Below are 17,228 nucleotides of genomic sequence, written 5' to 3'. Positions count from 1 at the left end.
CCATTCCAGATGCCGTTCTTTACTGACGGCTCAACGAACCGGCTTATCGCATATTTGTATATACCAAAAATTGCTCAAATTAGCATAAAAAGAAATGTAGTTCTCTCAATGGCATGTCGGTAGAGAAATGATAGATGTAATTGAAAAATAACTTTCCAAAAAATGTTCTACTGTATTTTTGAAATTTACTTACAAGATCAAAGAAAAGAGATTGTGATTTGTAAAGGAAATATATTGAAAAATCGTTTTATCTGATGTTGTCATGCTTTTTCTCTTTCTTTTTTTGCTCTTATTTTGTAAAGGATACAAATTTCAGTGTTGAATATAAAAATTGTATTCTTGAGAAATTGAAAATTGTATTTTTCAGTAGATATCTTCCTGGAAAATGAACGAAAATGGTATTGGATATTAAAAGCTTTCTTTATTTTTAATTTTATGAATATAATAATGAATCTTATCACCTTTTGTCGTAAGTACATTTTTGTCGGGAACACTGAGAATGCTGACCAAGTTCCAGAATTCGATCTAAATAACAGTCATATATGTATATGCATGTTTGTATATATATAATTTAATATAATAATATATTAATGATTATATCTATACATTTTATCGCTTTGTCTTTATCCTCGTCTCTTCCAGTTTTCACTCTTTTTTGTCTATTTTTCTAATTTATTTTTGTACGACCGAGATCAACCGATCTGGACTTGGTCCGAACCTTCTTTGCTTCACACGTGACTTCAATTTCGATTAATTATCGACTAATTATCTTAAATTTAATGTTCATTTGTCCTATCGAACAGACCTGTGCGGAGCATTGTCGATCGATCTGCCATCTGGATCACTATCATTTCATCGTTCAACTACGATAAAAGCAAACAAAATCGAATTGAATTGAAACATCTAGAAACTTGTAATTTATAATTTATATTTACATTTGTATAATTTGTATTTGAAGAATCGGAAAATTTGTAGCGAAAGTTAAGAAAGATTTAGTTCATTAACGAATTTTCGATATTTCTCTTTAATTCACTTTAGTATCCAACTAAGAATGATATTTATTTGAATAATATTTATTCGTTTTATTATTTGAAAGAAATACATAATCAGACTATGTATATTTATGCAAATTCACATTTTTACGAATATAATTAAGAAACTGCAATTTGAATAAGAAATTGTTTTATCTATTAAATATTGTAGAGGATACTATACTTTGGACATTTTATATATTGCTGTTGCATTTCCAAATTTTCCATAAATGCATAAAAATCTATACTCTATTTATAATAAAAGCACTACGAACTTTTTCAACGACCAATAAAATGCAGTTTTAGGAATAGAAAACACTCATCCAGAGGACAGAATTCGGGAAAAATATACGCGCCCTCGTGTGATTTTATGGAAATCAAATTCGTCCTGGCCTTCCTCTCTTTCTTTCTCTCTCTTTCTCTGTCTCTCTGTATTTCGGCCTTGCTTTCCTCTTAACGGCTAAGACACTTTAATGAAGATTCATATAACACGAAGAAACTGGAGCATGCAAACTTGAAAGTGCGTGCACGAGATAATAATGAATATACGCGTGAATGTATGACCGCTCGTATCTTTTTACGTTTCCCTGTTTGCGCTTGAACAACTGTGTTCCGAAAGAAATGGCTCAAATTACAAGAGCAGACGTAGAAAACTATTTTCCTTCTCTGTCGGTGAGATGCTTATACGGAGGAAAATGTCTCTTTTAAAATTGAGAAAGCAATGTTTTTGAAATATCTTATACACCTTGTTGGAAGTACAAAATTGGAAGAGTAGAAAAACCACGGTGTAGAACGCGAATAGTTTCTCTTGAAGCGTCGATCGATACTCACACTATCTTCAGAAACTGTAATTTAATCATTATTTATTTGTAATTATCTAGCTTTTGGATGATTTAAATCACATGTTATAATTGTAAATTAATTTTAGGTTATGGAACTTAATAATTGAACGAATAAATATGACTATGAAGACAATACAAATATATGTAGTCCAATATTGTAGTCCAACTAACATTAATTGTTCCTAACCTTTACTGTTTTGAGTATTTTATTGCTTATGGTCACAAAGATTATCGTTGGTAATTATATTTACTATTGTTAAGAGTGCTTTGTATATTCTTTTGATATTTAGCAACCGACGCTTCAATAAGATTAAACGTTACCAAATGCGTGAAAAATGAAATTGCATGAGCACACTACTCATTATAATCTTTTTAAAAAGAATATAATGTTACTTAAATTTATCTTTTACCTAAATACAAAGCATTTTAACAAAATTTACCAAGAGAATATATTCTCACAGTTTCATGGAAAACATAAATGGAAAAGTGAATCCACGTACCCACACAATTTCAATACAAGGAATGTCGTATGGAATGACTATAGAAAACACACCAACTTATCAGCTATGTGATTTAAAATCCCGAAAATCAACACCAATAAATTCAATAATCAACTCATACTTCTGATTGTCCGTCTTATAATAAAACGAAGTTAACCTAAGATCTATAAAAAAGAAAAGTTTCTGTTTAGCTATAGTCACGAAATTTTAAATCACACGCTCTACATCTCTCGACCTAAACACAATGAAATTGATTTGCAATATCACAAGTTTTTCACTTACGAAGAAAGTTCGTTGATTAGATTCTACATGATAGAAAGAATCGCCTAATTTTCCCTCGTTTTTCGTATGTATCTCACGTTCACTTGTAAGTGTTCAGTGTATTCTATATTATACGTTTTGTCCCTCGACTCAGGCCCAAAATCGACGATAAACGTTACTATGCACTGCTGACCATAGGTATGTACATATTTAAGACACTTAGTTATATTGCTGAATTCAAAGAAAGTCCTGTGGAAGAAATACTAGCCTGATTGGTTGTTAGCAGGCCCAACACAATCGTAAAGTTAAGCACGCGTATTGCCCGAAAGTGTCACATACATAAGCAAAAGAATGTAGGAACGCGTGACAGTGAACGATAAATAGTAGTACCTCCTCTGTCGACCCATAAGATTTTATTAAATAATTCAAATAAGTTTTATTTCACTTAGTTTTTTACTTTATAAAACATAGGTAACGCGAGTGAAATAACACATTTGTAACAAAAATAAAAACAGTGAAATGCGTCTAACTAAGTATCAAGAGTTGTCTTAATACTTATGGCCGATATTACTTACATTTGAACCCTTTGAAGCGCGAACTACTTCCGGCTATAGTCTGGTTTCTTTAATTCCCTACCAAGATAAAATACGGAAGATGAGGATAGAATTACGCTAACGGAACTTTCAGTCATGATTTCAATTACGATTCCTTTACGATTCGTCAATTTCACAGTTGACCGATCATGTTATTTAACGACGATTTAGCTAGGATAATTTTAGTATCTTCTATTTAATTTTAATAACCTAAGAACTAATTCTAGTTCTAGTAATTTTTATAATTTCTTTCGATATTTCGAATATAAATATGTAAATATGCGTATAGGATATTAAAATTATGTAGGTTCATAAATTTAAATGTTAAAAAATATTCTGTGTGTCTACATGAATTAATTGTTTAAAATAATTTCAGTCTGTTAGTAACTTCTTTTTTGATCATCTGAAATTGTCATCTTAACACAAACTGCATTTTAAAAGACTGAACTAGCTGCCATAATAAATTTGTTTTATACAGTTAAGTTAGAATTGCAGATTTATAAATTCAACAATATAATTGTATCTCTGTATCCTTATAAATATACAAAAAATAAAATATGTATAATTGAATATATAAAAATATTGTACAAATGTATTAAAAAGGAGATAAAAATTTCGAATGAAATATAAAAAATATTTATAACGCTTCAAAGGGTCAAATATGAGTGAAAATGTACTCGAAGGATACAATTTTCTTTTACAACACTTGTCGTTTTACTGACATCATGAACCTCACGATCATGCGAATACAAGAAACAGCGAGAAAAATGATAACGAAAGACTTGGGAAAAAATGGCGATGCCGCGATGTTCCGAGTTAGAAAAGCGAAAAAATGGATCAGCGATATCTCTTCTTCCCCTTTCAGCTTTCTCATCGGCTGGCACGAACCGTAAAATCGCGGTTAGGAATAATTAATTCAACGCGTTTTGCCTCCCTCCTCAAGCATGTTTGCCATGGCGGATTTACCCACATTCATTTGACAGATCGCTAATTAGCCAAATTTTACTCTATAATAAATTGCTTAAAACGTACTCGAAAATACAAAACTTTGTTTATAATTATTTTATGAATCTTTTACTAGTCGCATGCTAGTCATCGCATAATTTTACCATATTTTTCATATAACACTTGATGTACAACTTTTAAAATTGTAATATTAATATCTTTATTCGGCTATTATTGCTTTTGCGACAACGCGAGCTCGTAACTATCCGGAAATGGAACATAAATAACGGAAGTAACGTAGTTTTTCCTTTTTACAGAGACAATATTATGATGATGATTACACAATGAGAGAAAAACCGGTATAAAAAGAACGCAGCGTAATATTCACAATGAAGAAAGTTACGAGGTCTGGCTGGAACGTTATTTAATCGCAAGAGCTACAAACTATTGTCACGAGGACAGCGATAACTATTATTGTTATAAAAATAGTAATACAACTGGTCGGAGAAACTTTCTGCCCCTTTCTATGCTTTTTTCCGGTTTCTTCCGAACATCTTCACGCACGACTAATATTTTCCACGGTTTCTTCGTTAATTACCATGATTTGTACAAAGAAATCGCATAATGCCATTACCCAGCACGATTCTATTAGAAATTGAATATTTTCCTTTTATTTAAACTGCGATATGTTCCTGGCTATAACGTGAACAGTTGTAATAAAATTCTATCATTCAACCGTAAAGAGAAACTCTGTCACTTTTTACAATTTTCCACACGCAAAGATGCTCGTTATAGCATACGTTAATTTTATTGTATTCATGCTCGAGGAGGCGAATGAACGCGTGACAGTGTGCGTTGGAACGAAGAATTCGATAATATTAAATACTATTTAAAGAAAATAACATTAGGACACTTCGAGAGGTCTCAACGGTAAAAGACTAAATAATAAACTGATTTCACGAACGACGAATAGCTCCTCGGCGATCGTTGAATAGTAAAATTACAATCGTAAGACTATAACGCGATAATTACAGCACGAGGTAGCACGAAGACTCGAATAAGAACAGGCTACATATACCGATCGAACTGCTATTACTTTCTTCTTTTACAATAATATAGTATATAGAATAAAGTTTAGACGTGTGAATGTTGAATAACTGATTCTATTCGTCGTTCTTGAAATGGAAGAAACAACTCGTCGAGCGAATTTTGTCGGCTAAATAAGACCGCCGTAGAACAACTATATTTGTCTTTTTTTGTTCCTTTCTTTTTTTTATATTTTTTCCTCTTTTTTTCTTTTAAACTTGTTAATATCTCTCTCTCTCTCTCTCTCTGTCATTGGTAACGATTCTGTAGCAGCTATATCTACGACACCGATGGACGAAACGGATCGACGAGGATAGCCCGTTAGTGGGAATTATTCTCGCGTATTTTTCTCGTTTTTTCTTCTTTAAATGACTATGGTATCTCTTCTCCGTCGATATTGTTAGCTAATATACCGCTATCGAACGCACATTCTTCGTTGAGTCTTGATACATTTGAAACGCGGCTCTTCCGTCCAAATGAGATATATATACTTTCAAAAACGTTTGTCTATCCGTGTTTTCCTTCGTTTTTTCTCACACAGGAAAGTCAAACGATAATTTATCGTAACTTGTTTCCTTTCTTGACGTCATGTTTATTAAACTAGTTTCATTCGAATTTATGGAATTTTTTAATTTTCAAGGAAATAGATATTATATATTCAGAATAAAATTCAATATTTTACTGTCGTTAATTTCATGAGAGCGTTATTGGGAAATTTTTGACTTCCTTGTCGACGATCATTCACACAGACTCACCAACACCATTATAGCCGAGTTGTTCGATACAACTACTAATGTGCCGCACGTTCACATTCCACAAATACTATATAAATGAAAAGATATCATTTGCTTCTTTTTACGAAATTCTAGATGAATTTGTGCATCGACTCGTTCCAACTATCGAATCGAAACAGTATCTAATAACAATTTTGCGTGGTATGTCCCGGAGATTTCGTCGTGAGAAATATCGCCTGGTAAACATTGACAAATGTTTCCAGCGTGTTCGTTAAACGTATCTAGCGACTTTATATTACGGATATACGTATTTAATTACCGAATACAGTTGAAACTTTGAATATCTTATGCTATAAAAATGCGGAAATCCTTCTGAATATTGCGATTACAATGTTCTTTTCTCTTTCTTATTACAGTGAACTCGACCATCTGGTGGTTGATCTCTTTCATCCTCTAACTATATCTTATCTATTTCCTATTTCTCTTCATAATATGATGTAAAACTACCCTCACTGAGAATAAAACAGTTCAGACTTCGAAGATATACCACGCGAGGTGTTCTTAACGTGACCAGATTAGACTGGAAACTAGAATGATGAAAATCCCCCCCTAGCTAGACAACTACGAGTGGAAACAAAACGTTTCTCAGTCTATGTCGATCACATCCGGATTCTCCGCTGATCCCTTTCGCTGGCGCATCTTACGGCGCAGCAGGACCGTCCTCAGGATGCTCGGTGATCGTAGACCCGCGACTTCCGGCCGCGGGGCATGCTGCTACGCGGCCTTATGCCTTTTCCTCTGTTCCCTCCGCGTTAAATTCGATGCACCTGGACTGCCCGATGTACTGCTCTTCTCACAGTCGGCAGTTGGTAATGGTTTCAACTCTCTGAAAAAGATAATTTGATTTAATGTATTGTTAATTAGTAGTTATAGCATTATATGTATGATGTAGTACAGTAGCATAGTACAAATATAATAAATGTTTATGTTTAAATTTTATTATTACTTATAAATAATAAAGATAGAAATCTTCGGAGGTTATAGAGTAATTCTAAACGGACCTGTAATTAAGGAGCTCCTCGTCATCGGGCACTCTAGTTATGAGGTCTAGGAGCTCGTTGTTTGGAACCGAGTGAGGCCGGACAATTTTCCTGGAGAATTTATTGACGCCCCATACTAGGATAAGGTATCTTAGAGGGATGAAATACAGGACAGCAACACCGAGGATCGCCAAAATCATGGCTAAATAACTCAAATAAGGAACAGTGAAATTGAAGAGATTCTTCACTCTTTCACAGAGGCTGGCTATGTAACCGATCGAGTTCTGAACAGTCTGAGTTACCTCCTGAATTGCTTGCAAGCGTTCCTTTAGACTTTTTTTCTCTTCCTGAAAGGAAGAACCATAATTTTAGAGAAAATCTGATAAAAGAAGATTTACTAAAAATAAGAAAATATGCTGAAGAAATAAATTAATTTTGGTCATAATTTTTTATTAAAAATTTTATTTAACATAATAGTAATACCAATAGTAATTAGTAATAATAATAAAATTTTTTCTGTATGTTAGGACGTATAATCAAGGTCAATCTTTAACTCGATGAAGTCGATTTGACCAATATTGGCACACATCAATTCGTCGTTTGAATAGGTCGAAGGTTGGATCGAGGAAAGCGCCAGACCAAAATACTTGCCTATCGCGTTCGTGATATACGTCCAAATGTAATATTCATTGAAAGGAGCCTTTAGCTACTGGCAACTAAGAACCTATTATAAACTTTTATTATTCCAGAAGAATACCATCAATCATTAAACAAATGACAGTTGTTTAACTGGTGTATTACGAAACAGGAAATGTAATTTCAATTGATAATGAGTTGTGACATTATAAGAGCAATAATTTGTTATTATGCAGCAGTGTTAAAAACAAACGGTTATCCAGCTTCTCAATTTTGTACAGAAACATATGACTCAAATTTATATAAAATTATACAAATTTCTTTTTCTAATACCTTTTGGCTGTAAAATAAATAAAAGAATCATATGAAATTCTATTAAAAATCTAATTATTTTCTAATTTTCAATGAATATATAAAGTTTTACAAAATTAAATATCAGGAACAACTTAAATAACAATTGCTGGAAATACTTACTTTGTCCTTATCGTCATCGTCGTCATCGTCGTCCCCAGGAGTGGCAGGACCTTCGTCACCCTCGTCGTGGAAGTGGGAACTCGATTGATGCGATAAGGGTGTACCGGTTATTACTGCAACCTGTCCGGAAATCCATTGATTGAATCCGCTTCCATCTCCATAAAGCTGGCAGGTAGCAAAGGACGTGGACATGCAGCAATGCAGGTAAAGGTCGTCAAGCAGATGATTTACATACGTGTTATCTTACATGTGTTTAAGGTTGATTGGTTATTGGCGTCTATTATTTATAAGCAAGCTCCAGCATTGAGAAGATATAACAATAGTGATCAATATATTAGATACTAAATGGAAGAAATATGGTAAAAATTGCTCTAAACTATGTAAGCCATTTCTATGGAAAATTTTGAAAATTTACAGGCATAAATCTTGAAATATCATTGTTGAACAATTCTGTACTAAATACTAGAATACTACTATATCTAATTTTCTAAAGGTATTTAAAAATGTAAAGATTTAAAACATAGGACAACCAAACTGTATATCCATGCTAGTCACATAGCTTTTTAACTTTAATTTCATTTAGCTCAAGAAGGAAGATAGTAATTTCTACTAAGTAGCAGTAACAAGAATAGGAAATTTAATCAATGTATAAGATTACCTTGGTCAGTGGGACATTTTCTAATCTACAGCATTAAATATTGCAGATAATATTACTAAATAAAAGTTTTAATAGTATTCGGTAGAATGTTAGATTTTTGCAGGTACTTAAGGCTAGCAATCCAGTTTAACGAATTAGCAAATACATAAGGTAAGTGTACGAGTGTCAATAATTTATAGAGATGGTGATAAGTGACTTAGAAAAATGCTTTGACAAGATAAAATGTAAAAGGATCTGATTAGTTTGTTTACATACCAGATAATACTTTAACAGAATAAGGAGTGCTACTCCAGGAAACATGTAAGGTTCAAAGTAGTAACAGCCCAAAATAAAGATGACCAGTGCGATGATGCTTCTCATTTTATTTTCCCATTCCCAACAGCTCCTAAGGATACAATAAAACACAGAAAAAGATTTCACCATTATTCATTGAATAATTTCATAATATCTTCGAATAGGATTAAAACATAACATATACGTAGATTAATATATAAAATACGTTAATGTAAAAAGTTAATGAATAAATGAATAATATAGCATTCTAGGAAACGTAGTAATTATTAATCATCGTTTTGACGAATGACAAACAGTATTTAATTTATAAACGAAACATACGATGTGATTTACGTAACAAATGTCATGACTATTTCTAAAATAGATTGAAAATAGAATCAAAGTAGTACACGTACTGCACGTATTTTCCAATATCAATCACGATAACGATGATTGCCTTCAGCCTGAGAACGTTACGTAAAAACACTTGTCTTTTGAACTTTATCTCCGGTTCCATGTACTTCTTCTCCTTGGGATTTAACGTTCGAACACATGCTCTGACAACGTTCCACACCACGTTCAGCTCCAAAAGAATTTGCGGAGAATTTCCTTTGGCACGACCCCTCAGTTTTTTGTCCTTTAACGCGTACCATCGTTTCTCACCGTTCCTTATCCTTAGAAGAGGTATGGCGACTTTGCCGAGAAACTCTACTTTATGGTCCCTGTCCTCGTCGTACACTGTCACCTCTAACACCGAATTGATATCTTTCACGTTACTATGAGAAACAAATAAAAAAGATTATATTTTTTATATTCTCTTCTGAAATCCGTTATATAGTTACGATGGCTTACAAAGTGAATATTTTCTGCCAACTTGGAGCCAGCGTTTTATATTCCGTCTGGGTTTGCAATCTTGCGTTTACCAATTCCAAGACGCAAAAAGGATCGCTCTTGCCACCCAAGTCAGCTGCCGCGAGACCTTGTGCTCTGAATACCTATATAACGAACGAATCATAAATATACATTTTATGAATTCTACAAATCGAAAGTAATATACAAGAGATACGAATCCTAAATTTATGCTTTCAAAAATTTTAAATACATATTGTAAATTTCTGTGCAGTTGATAATTATATTTAATAAGATTATAAAGATGAGCTTGGAAAAGAAGTTAAACCTTTTTTAACTAGTCCTAAAAAGCTATATTCTTCTCCTATTTTTTAATTTTCTAATTAAACATTTTCCTATTATTTTTAAACTTAAGTTTTCTCCTTCTCCTCCATTTTTTAGAGATAGGTACCTTCACTGTTAAATGACCAACATCTCGTACCCTCTGCAACGAGTTCACCAAAGCATATCTTTGGTATAATTGCTCACGTTCACGAGGTGTGTCTTCGTGTGCGGCTAAATCGCTGATCGTTTCGCTAGCGGTGGTACCACTAATAGTTAACAGTAAAAATATGCTGCCAGAGCCGTCCTCGAGATCCCGCCAGAGTCGATGGGTCGTCTCACGTTCAAGCGTCGTCAGATCGATTACCGTTTTTCCCATTAGGTCATCCTGATGGCTTTTATCCCGATCCCACACCGTGACCTCCAATTCTTGACCTAAATAAGGATCTTCGTAAAGGTGGAGATCGAACTGCTCCAACCAAACGGGATTCAGAGTCTTGTGCACTACTTTTGACTTGTACTTTTCTGTTCCGAGACTGAAATATGCAGAAGAAAATGATTATAATTGCCATTGAATATTAATTTTACCAATAAGTAAGGATAATACTTGATGGGTGATCAAATTAATGTATTTAGTAATTTGTTAATTTTAATATCATTTGGTTTCTAAATTCTAATTCTAAATTTTCCAGTTTATTATGATTAGTATCCAAATTCTGAATTCTCAAAAAATAAATGATTTGTTCCTACAGGATTGTTTATCATAGGATCGTGTGAACAATTTAACACTTAAAAAAGACTAAAACACTTATAATTTAACACTTAAAATATTTCTAATTCTATTATATTATCAAATCCTTCCATTTTTCAATTGATAGAGTTGATCGGTGTGGTTTTTCTAAGCGACATATTTATCTTCCTTTTAAGATAGCAAGACTTTTACAATGATTACAATTTATATCGCATCATACCGCATAATTTAAACAACGAGTGACAAGAAGCACAACTGAAATATAAATTAGATACTTTATATAACTTATTTCGTTGACATCGATACTTCTTAATCTTACAAGTATTTCACAGTGAAGGAAGCGAAGTACAAGGATAGTATCAACAATAAAAATAAATTAATTTCAATACAATGACAGTATTGGGGACAAAGGTGAAAAGAATAAGGGTATTCATACCGAAATTTGACATAGGGATCCGAAAGACCGTCTATATCCATCGGTAATAAATTCTTCGCCTCCACAAGAACAATCGTTACCACGGAGCTCCATATCTGTGACTTTAACCGTCTATTTACGTCCGCCAATCGATTGGTCCTTTGGAAATACTGCAGACATAAAAATACGCCATGCGAAATTGAATTTTCTATCTGATGGAGGAAAATATGGTAAGAATAAAGTAAAATAAAAGGAAACAAAATAGGGAAAAGAAAAATATCGTTTCACTGTGGACAATAATAATTTTAGAAGATTCTGGTTAGAACATGTGTATCGGAAAAAATGTTGAACAAAATATCAGCCGCGATATTAGTTTTTCAACTGCTTGTTCGATGGGCACGATTCTATGTATATATGTATATTATATACGGGGAACCAGTCAAGGTTTATCTACGATTCTATATGTTCAACCTTAATATTTGTTTCTCAAAAATAGTGAACAAATTGTTTTGAGAAGTCTATACAGAGCTTACCACGGTAATTGAAACATAAGATATGAAAAAGAGATAGGGGCTCAGATTAAGTGATTTTAAATGTAACTGCAGCATTAGCTTTACCTCTGTCATCAAGTCGACAAATGTGAATCATTCACTAGCATCGATAAATGCTATCTCTCGACATGAATTCAGTTTTGACTTCATCTTATGTACATTTAGTGTATTGCGGGATGTTAGATAACATAAGTAAAAATAGAACTTGAACTTGTTACCGCAATTAAGTTTTTTTTCAAAGACAAATCATGTATGTTCTGATTGTGAACTGCATCAGGAATCTACAAAACAACAGATTCTCTGAATATCCTCTATCATCTGATTTCAATTCTTAACAACTTCTATAAAAAGAAAACTAATCTTTCATAGTGTTCTACAAATTAAATTATAATCATAACTACTGGTTCCCTAGAAAAATAAAATGTTCATCAATATATCCTGTATCATCTTTTCCCAACTGTTAATAGTCAACTATATATATATAAACAAATTTCTCCAGTAAAATTAATTAAAAAAAAAAATACTCCAGTCTACCCTATGAATATCTTCCATTTTCTCTCTAACATTGCCCTTGAGTTTATCGAACAGATCATGATGCTTCACGTCCTTCACGTCCAAAACCTCTTGCTCCTCTACCTTCGACTGTTCAGAAGAAGACTTCCTCAACCTTGAAATCAAATTTGCAGTCTCGAATGCCGATCTCTCCGGTCTCTTTAAATGTTCCAATTTAATCTCTATTCTTCCCTCTTCGTCCTTCTTTTCAGGCGCAGTAAATTTGAAGTCAAAACTCTGCTCTTTCTCGCTCAACCTCCCCTCCTCCATCTTCAAACCGCTATTTTTCCTGTCGTGAAGGATAGAATACGTTCCAGAGGGCCTGCAACGTTCAACAATCCAACTTTCTATAGGCAGCAGCCACGGATGCTTCTCCACCTTCTCCTCCCATATTTTCTCTATCTGATCCTCCAAGATCCTCTCCACAGAGCCCATCTTCCTCCCCAACGAAGATCTCAAAGATCCGATCGTTCTCTTCTCTTTGCTTCGAACTGGTCTTTCGATCGACAAACCCTCTATCCTATTTGTAGAAGAATCTTCTCCAACGTTTTCCGCCTTTCTCGCTAAATTTTCCAACGAACTCCACCTTCTAGTCGAACGATCCGATCTAATCTTATTCTCCAATCGAACATATTTCTCCTCGTCACTGATTCCTACGAGGAAATTAATATCAGATATTTCACCATTAGCTTTAAATGTATTTTCTTTCTGTTTTTCTTCGTTCACGCCAAAAATTATGACAGTGGGATCATTTTTCTCGGATTTTTTCTTAAAGGTACCTTGCTCACCTGCCAAAACGTCCATGAACTTGCGGTCTTTTATACGGCCGGTACTCAATCTTAACCTTCGAGGTGGCGCTTCGACGGCTTGCGGTAACTCTGAAATGCTTTCAGTGTTTTTGTTATCGTCTTGGCCAGCATTTTTTTCCGGAGAACTCTCGTCAATGTTAACATATCGACGATCGGTATCGGATCTATCGAATCGCATGCTTCGAATCGCCTTTCGGAATACCGCGTCCACTTCCGCCGTCATCTCTTCAAAAGTTCGATTCCTCGTTGTGAAATCTTCCTCGGACTTGTGTCGAAACTTGTCTCGATGATGAACCCAAAATTTTTTCCATTTATTTTCATGAGTTTCTTCGTTCGAGATTATTTTCAGGAACTTTAAGGGAGTTTTCGTAGAGGAATTTTTTGAATCGGTCGATAATTGTTTTAGAGGGATGTCACTCACCTTATCGCGCTTTAAAAAGCTACTTCCGCTCCGTGGTGCCACCACTGTTGGTTCTTGGTCAGACATTTCCGGTTTGGACTCGGCGTCTGATATTTGACTCTCTGCCGAGTCTCTCGGACGCGTATCTTGATTATTTTCGTTGGTTGTTTCTTTCGAATCTGTTTTAGATTTCATGGGTTCTACGTTCTTCTTCATTTTGTAAAGCTGTCACGTAGGATGATGATTCGTTATGAACTGAAAATACTAGGCAATGGTATTTTTTAGGTGCTTCGAGTGGGAACGCTTGCCTTGCAATATTTTGAATATACACATTATGTGACCAATAAACGCTTTTTTCCGGTCTTCGCGTGCGAATACGCGCCTAATTGACACCACCTGACGTGACGCCGACAATTTCTTTCCTTCTCCACGGTCGATAGGATAGTTACGTCGATCATCGTTGGTTACAGTTGACAGAATTGTAAAATTTATTTTTTATCCTGTTAATCTCTTCTTATAAACTTGTACCTTTTCTATATATAAATATGTTTTCGTATTTTTAATTTTTATCTTGAACTATGAATATAAAAAATATAATATAAAAAGATTTCTTTAATAATTAAATATTTTTCTTAAATATTTTAATTAAATATTATTCTTTTGTAAATTTAGAAAAATTGACGAAGATTCTGTACGTGTAATTTTAAAAATTACAATTGGAATAAAAAGAATTTTTAAAATAAAAATTAAAATAAAATAAAATGTAAAATAGCAATAACGAATAATAATGCAAGGTAAATTGGAATTTGAATTTTCAAAATCTTATCCGACGATGTCCATGAACATTTCGTTGACTATTTTAGTTCCGCTCCTATGGCATTGTTATCCTCCTATTGTTAAAATTAACTGCAGTAATGTATCTTCGACTTTGTTACGCCACACGTTTGTACATCGACGAATCTTCGTGCGATAACAATGGTAACGATGCTAACAAGTCTTCCTTGTAAATCTCGAAGCAGAACTGCCCGCATCTGTCATTTTTTAACAACATTGAAAGATCGCATTTGAATCAGAATATAAACTTCTTCTTTCGTTTCCTTTTACATAATATAAATATTTTTTTCACAATAATTTTTCACTATATATATATATTTCTAACGCTAACACTTTTTATACAAAAAAAAAAAGATTATCTTCACACCTCACAATCAAAACCACTTTTGATAAAACTTTTCAAGTATAAAATAATTAGTTTCGGAACCAACTAAAATATAAGAAGGCCAATCACAAAAGCAATCGTAGAAAATCCATTAAATTGTCTCGCACAGTTTCATTAAATCTCCACAAACGTATTAATACCAAGACTTTAAGAACACAGACAAAATCACAGTAGCGTTTCGAAATAATACTTCATTTCACTGAAATCGATCTAGCCAATACAGGTTAACTGATTCCGTACAGATCGCGTGACCAATCTAACGATCTGAAGCGTGGAATTAGTGTTCAGATTGAACTAACCAAAGTTAAAGATTTTCTCTCGTAACCTTAATTGCCATAGAGAATAGAACCGAAAAATCTTCCTCGGACAATACTACGGCAAACGAACTGCTCGAATGCAAATTATTAGTATTCTTACAGGCTCACTGAGTCATCGGAAATGTTTGCAGTCACGTGTGCACGTGGCTCGAAGTCGTGATTCCACTTGCTAGTTATATTATATTGTCTTGTTTAACTAACCATTGTTATCCACACTATTTCTTAGAAGTACCTTTGTCGAAGAGAATTCTGGTTGTACAAGATGTTTTTTTTATTATTATGTAAGACAGACTTTTTTCATGAAAAGTAGACGAAGATTTCGTCACTTTTTTACATATTTTTACATATAAAGTATTGACAAGCCAAAGTTACTGAATCCATTTATCGACATTTTTCGAATAATTTACTCTACTTTTTGTTTTGTAGAGTGAACCGATTTGGCAAATATGTTCGTGTTACTGGTTCACACGTATATCGCTCATTTTACGCTGCTTCAATAACTGACACCACTCAGCGGTCAGTCAACAAAGTAGTGTCGTACACCGTATTTCATACCATTTCGAGATTTAACCGCCTCCTGGATGATTCCCATTCTGCGTTTTCATTCACTTTGTGCACACGCTCGTTAGTTACGATCGTGCAGTGTGTCTCGCAATGCTTGAAAAATTGTGCAAGTAAATATGTACTTATGTATGCATACGTTAACAATGTGCGGCGAAGACAAAAGAGTTACGCGAACGAAAGGGACGTTATTTTTAGCAGGAGGATCGTTCTGGTTTCCCGCGGAATGGCTCTCTTGAAATAATCGACAATTTTTTATCTGTACGTATTTTTAATAGATCTTTTTATTATTTTGCTTTGTTCACTTTGTTAAAGATCGAACTTTTTTAGATACAACGGGTTGGTTTAGAAACAAAACTTTAAAACAGAATTTACGACGGCAGCAAAACCACAAGAACCTGACATGCTCGAATGACGATGGTGACTGCTTCGCGATACAGCTTAACTCGACAACCGAACCTCTCTTTCCCTCTCCATTCCCGACACGGGAGGTAAACATTGCGATATCACGTATACATAACTTTAATATAGTATAGGTCGACTCGCATCACATTGGCGTAGACAAATAAATAAAACATTTCTACTCTCTTTTGACCTTTAACGAAGATGTGAATTTCGCCTCTAAGAACCCAATTTTCTAGTCGAAACCTATGTACTTATCTGATAAGAACTTTGTTGATACTACTAGCGGAACTAGATATTGAACAGTATTTATTCGTGGAGACTGAAAAGTATTTACGAGTAGTACTGTTTAGAGTACATAATTTTCAAGCTGCCTAAGACCACTTATGGAAAAGTGTATTTGACAAAACGATTCATACATTCATAATAAAGCGATATTCCGTTACTTTGAGCACGGTATACGTTCAAGTAAATGATAAAATTTGACGTTTAAATGGTTATCAGATTAAAGTAAGCCATACAATACGCCAAAGATATCAAACTTTAAAAAGGTATAACCTTTAAACCAATGAGATCCTTAAACTCAAAACCGTGAAAGTGAAAGTGCATAAAGTGTTGAAAATAGAGAGGTACCCAGAGGAAAAGCTTATTCTGACAAAGATTTCTTAATTTCTTCATTTTTCTCTGTATACTTTTTCTGTATACTTTTTTTATATTTTTAGGATTTACAGAGTATAGCATCACATTGTTATAGGCAAGTGGTCAAGATACGCTGCTACTTTCTTTTAGTTTCTGATTAAGATCCTATATCTTTTGATATAGAATTTCGTACATTCTTAGTTGGCTGCGTAGACTGCGTAATTTTGCATGCAAGGTACGTCAGGATTAGAGATTAAGTAACATTTGTTTATCTATATAGATGATAAATGACGACTGGTGTCAGAAGGTTGAATACGTGTGTACTTTATAACCTACCGATAATGGACTCTTTTGAGACCACGTGAAACC

The 17,228-nt window shown here is 33.8% G+C and overlaps 1 protein-coding gene and 2 long non-coding RNA genes across 9 annotated transcripts in view; 2 read left to right on the top strand and 1 right to left on the bottom strand.

Annotated features, from left to right (window-relative positions):
• Positions 1-250, top strand: part of LOC126869800 (uncharacterized) — a 33,379-nt gene extending 33,129 nt beyond the window's left edge. Inside the window, exon 11 of the long non-coding RNA XR_007691003.1 lies at positions 10-250. This is a non-coding gene — a long non-coding RNA (uncharacterized LOC126869800). The remainder of the gene's footprint in view (positions 1-9) is intronic.
• A 151-nt stretch (positions 251-401) lies between these two features.
• LOC126869109 (multiple C2 and transmembrane domain-containing protein) overlaps positions 402-17,228 on the bottom strand; it is a 41,185-nt gene continuing 24,358 nt past the window's right edge. Inside the window, exons 1-10 of one of the 7 annotated variants that reach the window (XM_050625273.1) lie at positions 13,743-14,243; positions 12,495-13,673; positions 11,431-11,579; positions 10,374-10,779; positions 9,926-10,068; positions 9,490-9,849; positions 9,056-9,185; positions 8,143-8,307; positions 7,054-7,379; positions 1,430-6,878 (exon numbers count right to left, since the gene is read on the bottom strand). In XM_050625273.1, the coding sequence (XP_050481230.1) occupies positions 6,767-6,878; positions 7,054-7,379; positions 8,143-8,307; positions 9,056-9,185; positions 9,490-9,849; positions 9,926-10,068; positions 10,374-10,779; positions 11,431-11,579; positions 12,495-13,673; positions 13,743-13,937 (3,165 nt within the window). In that variant the 5' untranslated portion in view covers positions 13,938-14,243 and the 3' untranslated portion in view covers positions 1,430-6,766. Of the gene's footprint in view, positions 6,879-7,053; positions 7,380-8,142; positions 8,308-9,055; positions 9,186-9,489; positions 9,850-9,925; positions 10,069-10,373; positions 10,780-11,430; positions 11,580-12,494; positions 14,244-17,228 lie in introns of those variants that run through there. The other 6 variants (XM_050625291.1, XM_050625260.1, XM_050625281.1 and 3 more) reach the window with 6 other exon arrangements.
• LOC126869828 (uncharacterized) lies at positions 8,173-9,150 on the top strand. The gene is made up of 2 exons (XR_007691017.1): positions 8,173-8,314; positions 8,401-9,150. It is a non-coding gene; the product is annotated as an uncharacterized LOC126869828 (long non-coding RNA).

This window comes from Bombus huntii, chromosome 1 (genome assembly GCF_024542735.1).
Source record: "Bombus huntii isolate Logan2020A chromosome 1, iyBomHunt1.1, whole genome shotgun sequence".
Taxonomy (NCBI): Eukaryota; Metazoa; Arthropoda; class Insecta; order Hymenoptera; family Apidae; genus Bombus; species Bombus huntii.
This window is presented reverse-complemented; position numbering and strand designations above follow the sequence as displayed.